Raw genomic sequence first — 14,171 nt, forward strand, 5'->3', positions numbered from 1 at the left:
CCTAGCTAACAGGCTTAGGCTATCCTGTCTCTCTCACATCAGTATTTCTCTTTCATTTCACCTCATCTTAACACTATGGAGCAAAGCGGAGGAGGTGGCGAAGACACTTGGAAACACAAATAATGAGAGAAAATACGCAAAAAAACATTACATTTCATGTAAAATGTAAGCTTAGATACTAGGGTGCATATTCATCTTCTCTAGTCTCATGAGAAAAATGTGTGACACCTTTTTTCTTGGAACATGCACCCTGATTACAGCTTTATGTCTTTACCGTGTGTGTGTGTTTGAGTCAAAGCACATGCCCACTCCTTGATTACAGCTGTATGTTCCCAATGTCACAGATAATACCTTTGTTTCTCTTGCAGCTCCTCCCTTCCCTCCTCTCTTCTGTCTTTCCTTTCATTTCGCTCCCTCCCTCTCTCTTCCCCTTCTGGCCACAGACACGCTTGATAGCGGTCTGTTAACTCTGCGATAGGCTCGTTGCCGCTATTGCTGAGGGAAGTTGTATATCTCATCCTGCAGCCCTCGCACCAGCGAAACACTCTGATAGTGTCTTGTTGTTGTTCTCGTACATTTGACAGGCAAGTCATCAAAGAAAATGTCTGGTTTTTGATTAATATTTTATCTTTGAAAGTAGTATCGTGTAAAATCAGAGGTGGCGGACAAGTTAGCAGCTAGTTTTTTTGTGCGTTTTTGTTTTTAAATTACTTCATTGAGTAGTTGCTTTTCAGCCCCTGAACAGATGTGATATAGTATCCAGAGATACAAGCATTAGGGCAGTGTGTGTGTGTGTGTGTTGTGTGAGTGTGTAGTGAGCACTGCAGTCGTTAGCAGGGGGGTGGGGGGGGTTGCCGTGTCGCCGTTCTGTACAGCGGGCATGCAGGATGGCACAGATGGTGGTGGAATGAGAGGCGTACTCGCTGCAGATTTACGCTCCTCTCTCGGGTGTCTGTCCGTGTGTCTGTGCGTCGCTCTCGTCCCTCATTTGACAGTCTGAGCATATGCATCAGTGTCACTGTGGCAAGACGCGTCGCGCAGGCATATGACGTGGCGAGCCATCTATTTCCAGAACTGGTCTGTCTGGTGCACCTCGCAGGTGCTTTGTTATCGAATTAAATCCTGCTGCTGTTTGAGTGCGGATTATAATATAATATAATTCACACAGATGTGGGGTGTTTATTTTTTTCAGCTTGTTATGTTTCGGTGTATAATTCTAATAGTCTTTTGCTTCTCTTCCTTCAGATCGCACTGGGAAGCACTCCACCATGCCCGACTCACCTGCGGACGTCAAGACACAGTCCAGGTTGACCCCCCCTACTATGCCACCCCCACCCAGCACGCAAGGAGCACCCCGCAACAGCTCCTACACCCCCACCACATGTGAGTACAGATATGGGCAACTATTTTACTACGTAAAACAGTTTCTTTGTAAATGTCATCAGTAAGTTTATTGTTTCAGTTACACTCATGCAGACACAGCATTTTCATGCGCCACGAGGCCCTTATTACAAGAGGTTGTATGCAAAACACAATAGTGGTTGTATCAACATATACAATGTGATTCTCAGCTGTAAATCAACTCCAATTCCACCCTCAGGCACCCATGAAAACAGTACAGATATAAATTAATTCACACATTGGAAAACAGCAGGGTTGGGCAGGTACAGTCGGCCTTCTGGTGTTTCAGTGGACAGAAAACCTTTATGTCTTAACAAAGCTTTTATTGTGAAACATTTGCAGGACGGTGTTCTGGAAGACTCATGTCTGTCATATGTTCTCAGTTTCTGGTTTCATTTATTATTTTAATCGTAAACTTTAGGAAAAGTTAAGTTGAATGATTGTGAGAAATAAAAAACAAGATGTGTCACAGTCGACATGATGGACTGCAATGCTGCTACGCTCTCATTCATGGGCTTTCATTATGTTCCTTTCTGTCGCGGCTGCGTCACGTGCGACAGCTAGTGGTGAAATTCGGTACTACCTGTCCGGTCCGGTATTAAGCCTCATATCAAACAAGTTAGAATTTTTTGCCCAGCCCGAGAGGACAGTCTTGATGTATCTGGGTGAAATCCAAAAATAACCTACAGACCATCTTGTGAGGTAATCATCACAATCTTCGAACTTGGCCTCAACTACACACGTGTAAAGTTTTGTGAGTGTACCTTTCAGGCTTATTAAACTATCACACTGACAAAAATATGCCCACAGACAGACAGACAGACGTATAAGCGCCTGGCAAAATATTCAAAACTGACTCAGAAGGTGAGCCAGCTGACACTGTCACAGCTGTTAAAAATGAAAACGGCATCATCATCACAACACCATCTTAACAAGTTGTATTGAGCCTTTTCCAAATAGCAGTCATTCCAAACAACTCACCCAACAAGTTCATTAACGCCCACGCTTGCAAACCGTTGGAGCTCTGCCATGACGTGCACATAGCCTGTGACAAGCAAATTACACCCTGGTATTCACTTAGAAGTGCATACTTAACCACTTGCATGAAGAGCACTAGAATCAAAGAATCGAAGGCCCCGTGGTTCAAAGTGCTCACAGCACTCAAGTCTGCATTAGTAGTGCTGGTTCTCTGCAACAGAGGCAATATTTTGTTCCCCTCCAATCACTTGTAAACTCCTTTTCTTCATCTCTAGGATTAACTTTCTCCTTCTCGTTGTATCTGTCTGTCTCTCTCTGTCTGTTGCACTCCACAATTAACATCAGGGCTTCCGTGCGATGAGAGAGGAAAGGCCCAGCTCTCTCATTACGCATGCCGAAGGTTTTAACAAAGCAGTATGCTTTGATTTCCACCCGACGTAATTGTTACCAGATGCAGTTTGAGTATCTCGTCTCTCTCCTCACTTTACAGTGGCGGCTTTGGACGGCGGCCAGAGGGGGAGTGAGTGGATCACTAGTCAAAACCTAATCTCATTAGAGAGAAAGCTTTATGCCGCCCTGTATCTCTTTGTACACCAACTCCCCCAACGCACACATAGAAACACACGCTGCTCCCGTGCTCCGGCGCAACGGGTGGCGGTGTAGGCGGGGGAGGGTTACACTGTCCCTGCTTGTTTAGACTGCACGGAAGGAGGGAAAGGGAGAAGGGGGTGCAGGGAGGCAACATGTCTCAGAAATATGTTTTTTTATGAGAGGATGCCACAAAGGATCAAACGAGCCTTGATGATTGGAAACAAATGTTGAGGATTGTGAATGTTTTCAGGGGAATGTAAATCATTTCAGATCGGCGGTTAGGTCTCAATGAAGCTGACGTATGTTGTTTCCCTTGTTGGCCGTTCATGGTTTTTAGATTTTTTAATGATTTGTGAATAGTAAGAGTGAATTCGATGTTACTTTTGCACGAAAAAGAAAAAGACTCTGTGCTCTCTTTTCTCTTAACACCACGTTCTTGTGTCCTTGTCTCACACAGTAACCAATGGCAGCAGCCATTCTCCTACGGCGCTCAACGGCGCTCCATCTCCCCCAAACGGCTACAGCAACGGTCCCAGCTCCTCCTCCTCCTCCTCGCTGGCCAACCAGCAGCTGCCGCCGGCCTGCGGCGCGCGACAGCTCAGCAAGCTCAAGCGCTTCCTCACGACCCTACAGCAGTTTGGCAACGACATCTCACCTGAAATTGGCGAGCGGGTCCGCACGTTAGTGCTCGGACTAGTGGTGAGTGGCTACTGTGGATGCGAGCTTCAGTTCAAAGGGCTCACGGAGGGAAAGTTGATACCGGGCCTTGAGTTAGCGGGAATAAGTGAATCCATTCAAGGTCTATTTGAGAGTAACTCTTAGCATTTGTTCAGCAGATGGAAGGGGTTTGGTGAATTAAAAAGTTTAAATAGTGTCAGGTTGGTTGTCAGTCACAGAGATGAATGCTTCAAATACTTTGAAAAACTTACGGCTGATTATGAAAACCTCAGGGGTTTTTTTGCTCATGTGTCAGAAAGCTCACCCATCTGCTCTTTCAGGCATAAGTGTAAAATAAACACTTGCAGATCTCTGCCTCCAGGACTGACATCCATCAGCACAATATTCAGTGAAACACAATACCTTACAAAACAAAGGCGGTCCCCTGGGACACAGAATAACATCAAACCAGGAGACTAACGTCATTATGCACCTGATCCACTTTGGATTTAATTGCATTACATTTATTTAAGTACAAATGCAACACGCAACAACATGGAAAACCAGAGGCAGCACAGGGAGATAATGATTAGACTTGTTATTCTAACATCAAACTCTCTAAGACGGTGCTCGTGTCTGACAACCTCAGATGCACTTCTTCTTCTTCTTCTCCTTGAGTTTGTAAATGCTGCGTAGAAGTCAATTAAAACAATGTGGCCTCTAAATATCGGCTCTATTTGTTGGCTGATAAATGAATATACACTGCATCCCCAATTCATTTAGCTATTAAATACACATAACTGCAGAAGAAATGATGATTGTAGCTTTAAGAGGACGCACTAATCAAAGCACTACTGATAATCACACTTCTTATCCAGCAAGAATAAAGTGAATATAAACAGGGTGTCATATTCAGGACCTAGATAAGAATGTGCCTGTATTTACTAATAATACAGTATATATACAACAAGTGTGCAAAGTATAACGAAAGTGAAGCTGAAGAAGTGTTTTCCTCACTGGAGATGTGTGCGTTGGTAATACTGCAACATACAAATCAAGCCTGCAAACATCAAAATACATTCACCCAACAGAGACTTTATTAGACAGATGTGTTGTGTTTATCTGACACGGTTATCCTGTGAAGGCTGTATAAAATACATGTGCAAAACTAAAGATTTACCACACGTCTACGTGATCTGAGAGACTGTGAGCATACTGAGCAGGGGGAATACAGAAATAGTGATTGAACGTTGTGCAGAAAGGAGGAGGCGGAGGAGATGGAGGGAGGAATTTTTTTAATTAGCCACACAGAGCATAGCCTCCTTTTGGCTTCACTATGTTTATTTTTCTCACCGTCTGCATATGCACATGCCTCTCCTGTGTCGTTTTGGCTTGCGTTACCCCCCCCCCCCACTCTCTCTCTCTCTCTCTTCCCCTCTTCCTCCCTCGCTCAGTGTCTCTCTTTCCTTCCCCCTGCCTTATTGAAAAGAGTGACACCGTTAATTAGCTAGTTGTGTGCTGGGGAGAGGGAAAGAGGGAGACTCGGGAGGTTTCGCTAGCTGTCAAGAACAGCCCCTACGCAATCTGGGCGAACAGATGTAAGGCTGAATGTAACAAAATTCAGGTCTGGGAAATAACGCCGAGAGTGCGGGGAGGAAAAATAATATCTGCTTCTTCTATTTTTTTTAATGTTCTCCGTCTCGCTTGATTTTTGTTTGTATTTTTGCTTGTTATGGAGCAGATTTTCTCCCATGTGCACGCTCACCTTTCTCTCCTCCCCCCCCCCCCTTTCTGCTCTACAAAGTGGGAATGGTTCATGTTGAAAATTAAAAATAGTGTCACCGCTGTCTTGTGAGCCGCAAATATGAGTTACAGGCAGGAAGCCGGAGTTTGTTTGGGTGTGGAGGGTTGACAAACTGACACGTGTAACCCAGTTATGACCCCCCACTGTGCCAAACACGCACTCATACACTCCTCCTCTTGCAATTATGCTAAATGTACCGCTATAAACTGGTGGGATCGTGTACTGTAAGGGCATGGGTGCATGCATGTACATGTATACAATGGAAAACATGTGCAAACATCCAAATGAATGTCCCAGTGATGGGAACAAAGAAAAATCAGAAAGAAGAAAAACATCTCGAGTGAAGAAATATCGTATGTTATTGGACATAACTCATGAAAGCACTCCAAAATCTTTAAAGTATAATATGTGCCCTGTGCGCATGTTCATAAAGAGCATGTATGGAGGTTTTAATGAATTTCTCCCTCATGCAGCATACTGTGTGTTCTGATGATGTGTGTATTTGCTTTGTTAATTTAGGATGTGTGTCTTTGTTTTCTGTGGCTCTTCTCGCTGCGGCTTGCCCCCATATGCTTCCTATTACAAAACCCCAAAACATTCACTCCAGGCCAGGATATAGCTTAGCTTCCAATAAGTAATATTATCACTTAATGCCTTCCACATGGATTCATGTGTTTTCTCTCCCTCTCCCTCTCCTCCAGAATTCCACGCTAACCATCGAAGAATTTCACTCCAAGCTCCAAGAAGCCACCAACTTCCCTCTGCGACCTTTCGTCATACCCTTTCTGAAGGTAGGCATTTAAATATACGTTTGCTGCAGAGCGTTCGCTCACCCGCCTGATCGACCGAATCTGGAAAACATTTAGCCAGCCCAGATCCAGATGTGCATCCTTATGTTCGTGATTTCTCTCCCTATTTTTGAAGTCTCTCTCCTCCTTGCATCTTTGTCTCTCTTCCTCATATCCATCCCTGACCTGTCTCTTTCCTCCCGCCTGCTCTTTGCAATTTCACAAGAAACTGTTGCTCTCATTCTGTCTCATGTCATCTCTTTCTTTCTATTTGCTCATTCTGTCTGTTCCTCTCTCCTCCAAGTTAAACAGTGCATCTCAATACTGAGGCTGATCTCACTCTTTTAGGTTCGCTCTGTGTAGCCCAAAGCTGGCAACAGATTGGGATTTTTCTGTACGATATTTGAAATGGAAACAGGGGCGCCCCCAGAAATTTTTCATGGGGGGCCAGAGGGGGCCACTGAAAGAAAAATCTGGCCTTTTGGTGGCCAACCCAAGTTTATTTTTAATTATAAAGAAACTTAAAGCAACATATCCACCCAAAATCAAAAATGTATATATATCCATCTAGATTGTTTTGATGTGAGTTGCCGAGGTTTGGAGATATCGGCTGTAGAGATGTCTGCCTAGTTTCCTCGATGGCACCGAAAAAAATATATCTGAAAAACTAAAGAGCAATTTCTCTTTCCAGAAATCATCAAGAGGCTAGCTGATCGAGCTAACTAAGCCAGCTCAGCTGAGTAGGACGCTTTTACATCCCGCGCTTTCAGGAGCATGAACCTCTCTTCCAGGGGAATATGAACACTTTCTGTGCAATTGGTGGTTGTAGTTCGGCAGGAACAGAATAGGTCTGTGGATTATCTTGATAATCCGTCGATGATTTCTGAAAAGAGACATTGCTGTTGAGTCTGAATCTAAACTGGGGAACTCGCACCAAAAACAATCTAGATGGATAGATAGCACTGCAGGTAATAGGAAAAATATGGATTTTTGATGTTTGGGGTGAACTGTCCCTTTATTGCGTACTTGACCAGTGTACAATAACCAAGATTGTGGCCCATTGACATCCTCTTTCATGTGCTCCTCTCTAGCCTCCTCCACGTCTCTCTCAGCATTGTTTGGTCATCGATTCCTCATCCCACTAAGCCACATTTTCAGCCAGTATTTCCCATTTTCAGCCATTAGCATGGTCTGCTACCACAGGAAGTGCTGCTGTGCCCTTTCTTCAGCCCATTTGTCACCGGTCGCCTTGTTTCACCTCACATCTCACATAAAAATGAAGAGGGATGGTGGTTTTTCTGTCTGTATCTACGAGCGAAACAGGGGCCATTTATGTGCATTAGCACTGTTTGTGTCAGATGGGCGCATATTCTGAATGTGTGCGTGATTTGAGGAGCTGAAGCAGCCTAAGATTTGTTTCCAAAGATGACAAACGGGACCGGGGTGTATATTGAGGGATGTACTGTAGAGCAGCAGCAGTTCAGATCGTGTTATCGAGTGTAGCTGAGATCAATATCAGTGTGGTGCTGAGAGATGGAGAGCAGGGACGGGCGTAACATTTACCACAGAGCTCATTTGTTTCTATTACACACCTCTGAAAAGGCTCTGTTTTGTTTTCTCACTTTCTTTTCACTCATTTTTTCCCGTTCCCCCCATCAATCCTTCTTGAGTTCTCCGTCTACCTCCTCCTCTTTATCTCCTCTCTATCTCTCAGCTCTATCTGCGTCTAAGTGACAGGCATGAGGCAAACGTTACTTATGAAAACAAGACAGTCGCGTCTCCCTGAGCACAATATCATCTCACTTTACTCTGTCTCTGGCGCGTGCGTGTGTGCATTTGCAGATGTGTGCACGCGTGAGCTGACATTCACAAGCCTTTATTACCCTCGGAGGTGCTGCGTGGATGTGGGCAGCAGAAATCGCTCCCACTAGGAGCTGGCCGTTAACGACACAAACAGGGACTTAGTGTCCTCCCCGTCTCCTTCCTCACGCCGCGCTCTTATTTTGAAGTTTTCCTCATCCTTTTTCTTCTTTGACTCACCTTCTCATTTGTTCTCCCTCCATATCTTTATCCCCTTCCTGTCTCTGTTTACTGTTCCCCATCTATCCACCCTCCAGTCCCTCCTTCCCCTCTCCTCTCCTCGCCAGATGGTTAGTGTATCACTGGGATGGCTGCGGAATCAAAGATGCAACTCCTTTTTTTTCTCTCCTCCATCGCTCCTTCTCTGCCTCTCTCTCTCTCCCCAGTCTAATTTTAGTGTCTTCCCACTGCGGGGCCTTTAATGCCAGCTACCATATGGTAGCGGAGAGCAGTTGGAGGTGTAGGGTAGCTTTTATAGGTGCGTCTAAGCACAGCTGCAACAATGCATGTCAGGCCTCGGAGTTTTTCATTACGCTAATGTTAGACCGAGCCGAGCCCTCCTCTTCCACCCCAACCCACTCAACTCCTTTCCCCTTCTCTTAATACTAAACCACAAATTGGTTGGGAGTCTTTACTGGAAGGAGGCAATCATAAACCACACAGCGCCAGTGACGTGATGTGTTGGCGGGACGCCTGCCACACAAGACAACAGGCTTCCAGAGTAACAATGTTTCACTGTTTTCGAGTTAAAGTTGTGCTTTTTTTTTTTTTTTTTCCAAGTTTGCTCTCGTCTAAGCTGTCAAGTGTTTTGTTTTTTCTCGCGTTGTGCTGAAATGAGAGGAGCGCTGTGAGATGAGGGAATAAACACATTTAGCTTAAGAGAAAGAGGGAAAAGAGAGAGAGAGAGTCGTGACGGGGAATAATTGAAATAGGACAATATAGACGTGCAACGACTAAGTCACCTAGATTCTCCTCCAACAGCAAATTACACAGAAACAGAAAGTTGATGAAGTGCAGCATATCCTGAACGTGGCATATCCTGAATTGTTTTTTGGCACCGTTTGACAAAATGACAGATCCAGTATTTTCACAATAAATCATCCCGGGCGGGTTTTAGCTGTGGCTGCTGAACACTACTTGAGAATTTTCCCTTTTTATGCAAGTGCAGATGTTGGTTACCATAAGTGCACGGAAGCAGAGCGCCATACTTTATCAAATGAAAGATGAGCCGGTCTCGTCAGCGCTCTGCATTTCTTGACTCAGTCTTTTTTCTTAATGCATCCCACATCTCTCCTGCAATTAGGATGACCTCTAATTAATGAAAGATGAGTTCGGCGGGGTCAAAGCAATCTATTTTACGCTCTTTTTTCAGAGGGTAATTACGATCATAAACTATTAACGGACCATTAACTCAGGCAGGTAAAGCGAAGGCCAGCGCTTGGCATTTCTTTTAACCACAGTCAATTACTGGAGAGGGATTTTTGTATTATTATAAAAACATACTGTAAATACCGCAAAAAAAAAGTCAGGGTTGTGTTTTGTGATTATTATTTTTGTAAGCATTCGTCAAGGACACAATGGGATGGTTAAAGCATACGCGTCAGATAACGTAGGGTGGGATAAAGAGAGGCTGAATAAAAGCTTATAGATTAAAAAACTGGAAAAAAGAATATGAAAAGTAAAAAAAAAACAAGAGACTTAGAGAGAGATTATCTTCTTGAGGACAAAACAAAGCTTAACAGACCTAAAACTTACAAAGATGGCCCCTCCAAAGGCTCCTGTGATGTACCTCGCCAAAATAGCCCCCACTCTCGTACCGAAGCCTGCCTGACGCAACACTTTCATCTTCTTGCTTCAAAACGCGCCCCATCAGATGTCTTTGAAGTCAATGCGCACATACCTGCATGACCCTGTAACACCACACAAGAAAGCAGACCCCCTTGTTATGTCAAAGAGATTGAAAATAGCTGCTGTTTCTTTATATAAAATGGACATGGAGACATTTTTTGGGTGTTAATGCAGTCTGGGTCACAGGGAGCGCTGGTGGTTCAGTGGTAATGAGCAAACAGGGGTGAGAAGACATGGAAGAAATGGGATTTGTTACCTCAAATTGGTGTTTTTGGAATGAAAAGATTGAGGAAAAAGCTTTTGTAATAACAATATTAATTCAAATTTTTTTCAGGTTTGAATTCGGGGCTCTCTGTGAGATAACACATTTTCTTTTTGTTGTTTTTCTTCTGAAAAACAAGCTGAGCGTCTAATACATGTTGTAGAGCTTTACATTTTGTCTCAGATCAAAGAGATGCATCAGTCTGGTTGAAATGTCTTTTGTTGTAGTCTGAATCATCAACAACGTGTTACATTTTGCACAAGGCCACGAGCAGAACTTGTATATTCCGACTGCATATTTTGCCTTTTAAGAGCTTAAGTTGACTTTGAATACTGAGACATATTATGCTCCTTTTCAGATGCATATTTTAATTTAGTGTTACTACTAGAATAGGTTTCATACTTTAATGCTCAAAAAACTCATATTGTGTCTGAAACGCTCTGTTTTAGCTCCTGTCTCTTTAGGGCCCCTCTTCTATTACTTGTATTCATATTTTTGCCAGTGTTGTCTACAACATACCAAACAGTCACTTCACTTTTCCTCTGGCTGTTTCCTCTTGCAGGCTAACCTGCCGCTCCTTCAGAGAGAGCTGCTGCACTGTGCCAGGCTGGCCAAGCAGAACCCCGCTCAGTACCTGGCCCAGCACGAGCAGCTGCTCCTGGACACCAGCACCACCTCCCCAGTGGACTCCTCCGAGCTCCTGCTGGACGTCAACGAGAACGGCAAGAGAAGGACGCCAGACAGGTGGGTGAATCGGACAGTCAGAATGTTATTTTGCCAGCATGGATATTATAATGTACCAGCTCCAAACACCGAAGCAGCTCCTCTTTTATTTGATCTCATGCATAAGTCCCTTTGAGTCTGCCTGCATGGCCGTGAACCCAAATATTACTCCACAGACACGAGCTGAGCCAATGCAAGGCAATAGTGTGATGTGTTAATGTATGTATGGGAAGTGTCTGTCAGTGCGCCACTGGGCCTCATGACGTGCTCCGTTGGACATCTCAGCTCCCGGCTCCTGCTCTTAATGGGCCAGAACTGAGGAGAGGAAGAGATGGGAAGAAGTAGACCTACACACACACACACACACACATCTTGAGGATAGAAAAAAAAAACAAGGAAGACAGCTGTGCCTTGATGGAAAGTGTGAACGTGTCGATGAATGTGTATGAATATTCTGTGTATGTTTTTGTTACCTATGCATGCTTGAGTGGATGTGTAAATACACAGTGTGTGCTTCTCTCTGCATCAGTTCAACCCCCCCGCACACTGTACCCCCAGCCAAATCATTACATCCATTTGTTGTCACGGACTTTGGTAATGACTCAATGTTCCCTGCTCTAATGGACAAGCATCGAGACGTGACGTCCAGGAACACACAGCACTGTAAAAACCTATAGTCCTCTCTCCAGCAGCCTTCCCTCAAACCAGCAGAAACGGAAACGAGCGCAAAATCCATCCAGACCAATGGCGAGCATGCGCATTCGTGAAGATGATTTAATGCAGAAGAGCTGCAATACAATTAAAAGATAACGTCGCAGTCTAGATATAGATTTAAACTGATTATTTTACAAAGGGATTTTACTATACGGAGCAATAAGTTCAGTTACAGATGCATACAGATGCAAGCATTTTCCAACCCTTGGACAGAAGTTTGTAAGCATTCGTGTTTGTGCCTGCGCTCCGAGCACAATGTGTGCATGGTCTTTGGAAAGAAATTCCCGAGGGTCTAAAAATTTTTAATACAGGTAGGGGAGAGGAAAATGTACTTTTTATATTTGCTGAGGGACAAAAAATGCCAAACGCGATATTAATAATTCTCACCTCTCTTTTCCCCCAACAGTCGGATCGGCAGACTTTTTCTGTAATACCTGCATATTTGCAGGCCGTCTAGTGCATGGGGGAGTGAGCTTAGGGGAAAAGGTGTGCGTGTAAATGTGTGTGAGGGAGAATATGTGGAAAAGTAAGTAGGCATCTGTATTCAGTGGGAAAGAAATTGTGTGAATGTTTGTGTGTGTGTCTGTGTGTGTGTGTGTGTGTGTGTGTATCTATTCAGTGTGAAAGCGTGGGTATGGTTCATGTATGTGCACCTCTGTACATGTTGGGGTGTGTGTGTGTGTGTGTGTGCCTGCCTAGGGAGATGGGCTGATAACACATACAGATGAGGCTCCAGCACCAATATGGCTGGCTAAGCACCTCTGGTTTCTGCTTACCTCCGCTCTGTATTCCCTATTATTGGAGCCCTGCATCGGAATATTGGAATTTGAATGGGAATCCTTAATTACAGACAACAATGCACCATCAATGCATCCTGATTAATACCACGGACTACAGTACACATACAGTATAATGTATATAGCATACATTCTCCAACAAAAGCAGATATTTAAATAATAGCTGGGAGTGCAAAATAACTGGTACCTGTACTCTAATGGCTTGCATAGTAAAATAAGTATAATTCAGCAGATTTTCACAGCATGAATTCCATCAACGGCATAGAAAACAACTAAGCCATGCTCAACTCAACGTTCTTATTAAAATAAGTGCTATATTCCAACAGTAATCATTGTTACAGAGTGTTTGGTCAGTGACCCATGTCCTCCCCCTGCACATGCAGAAGAGAAAAGAAACATTTTCTGGTATCCCTGCAGACTTTAACCAATCAGAACAGAGAACTCCATAAAGAGGAGGTCCTGTGTACTCAGGTAAGATGCAGAAAACAGGATCCTCCCGTTCTTGTACTGACACCAGTTATGGCATAACTGGGTAAGCTACCAATTCCAGTAGTCCTAGTGACTACTTATACTACCAAACACGCCAAGTGAAGATAAACGCTTGAAGAAGGAGGCAAAAAGAAAGGAGACGTGCAAGTAAGGTGACATAGAAGGCATGGGTCTTTCTTCAGTTGAGGTACAAAAAAATAAAATCTCCCATTCACTATTTGACAATTTGCACATGACTGTTTTTCAATACGAGATGCTTTTTTTGACCATTTCTCAAATCTTAAATCTTGAAATTGGCACATATATTCGCCGTGCATGTATCTACAGTAGCTATATCATGTGTGCACACATCAGTGCATTGTATAGGTGACTGTGAACGTGTGTGCTCCCGTGCCTGTAGATATAAACATTGTTGCAGCAGGAAGGCTGGGGAGATAAGAGTGGTTGGGGGGGGGGCGGTGGATGGATGAGTCGAGGGAGGCAGCCAGAGACGGACGGATGGAGGGAAAGAGCATATGGAGAGCTGTGGATGAGCATTAGGAGCCCATAAAAACAGCTCATTAAGAAGTTCAATCTGTTCATCGGAGAGAGAGATGGGGAGGAAGAGGAGAGAGGAAGAGGAAAGTGGAGGATTGCAGATGGGGGGGGGGGAGGTTGGCAAGATTTAACTGTGAACTGACAAAGCTGAGAACACACACACAGACACACATGTGCAAGCGTGCGCACACACAATCACACCTGGGCGCATTAATCTTCGGAAGCAGGCGAACAAAAATCCACCTGATCCCCTGGATGCTACTTGAGAGAGTATGTACAATGTGTGTGTGTGTGTGTGCGTGTGTGTGTGTGTGTGTGTGTGTCGAGTTTCAGTTGTGTATGTGTGTGTGTGTGGGTGTGGAGGTTTTCAGTAAATTCCAGGATGATTCCTGGAAAAACAGCCTTTCATTGCAGTTCTTTAGTCTGTTAGCAGGTCAACTCGAGCCTTTACTGCAGCACAAAGAGGAGGAACAGTTATCCTCATGACATGATTCAAGTTTGGCTTTTGTATGTAACAACTGCAAAAACACATTTTGAATCAGACGTTTTTACAAAGATGGTGTGATATCACCATCACACTGATTTGCGCCTGTGTTCTCTCCTTCTCTCTTATTTTCATTTTTCTACTGATCCACTGTGCCTCAAGAGATCTTTTGTTATATGCCAGGCATTCACTGTAAGAAGAATGTGTTGAAGTCTGGTAACAACAGCAAACATCACAG

General features: G+C 44.1%; 1 protein-coding gene across 4 annotated transcripts in view; it reads left to right on the forward strand.

Moving 5' to 3' along the window:
- The window catches only part of runx1t1 (RUNX1 partner transcriptional co-repressor 1), a 61,170-nt gene that overhangs the window by 34,649 nt on the left and 12,350 nt on the right, over positions 1-14,171 (forward strand). For all 4 annotated transcript variants that reach the window (XM_084378583.1, XM_084378585.1, XM_084378584.1 and 1 more), the window contains exons 2-5: positions 1,246-1,383; positions 3,428-3,669; positions 6,133-6,222; positions 10,752-10,933. In XM_084378583.1, coding sequence (XP_084234709.1) covers positions 1,246-1,383; positions 3,428-3,669; positions 6,133-6,222; positions 10,752-10,933 — 652 coding nt within the window. The remainder of the gene's footprint in view (positions 1-1,245; positions 1,384-3,427; positions 3,670-6,132; positions 6,223-10,751; positions 10,934-14,171) is intronic.

The sequence above is a fragment of the Pagrus pagrus genome, assembly GCF_965226575.1.
Source record: "Pagrus pagrus genome assembly, chromosome: 17".
Lineage (NCBI taxonomy): Eukaryota > Metazoa > Chordata > Actinopteri > Spariformes > Sparidae > Pagrus > Pagrus pagrus.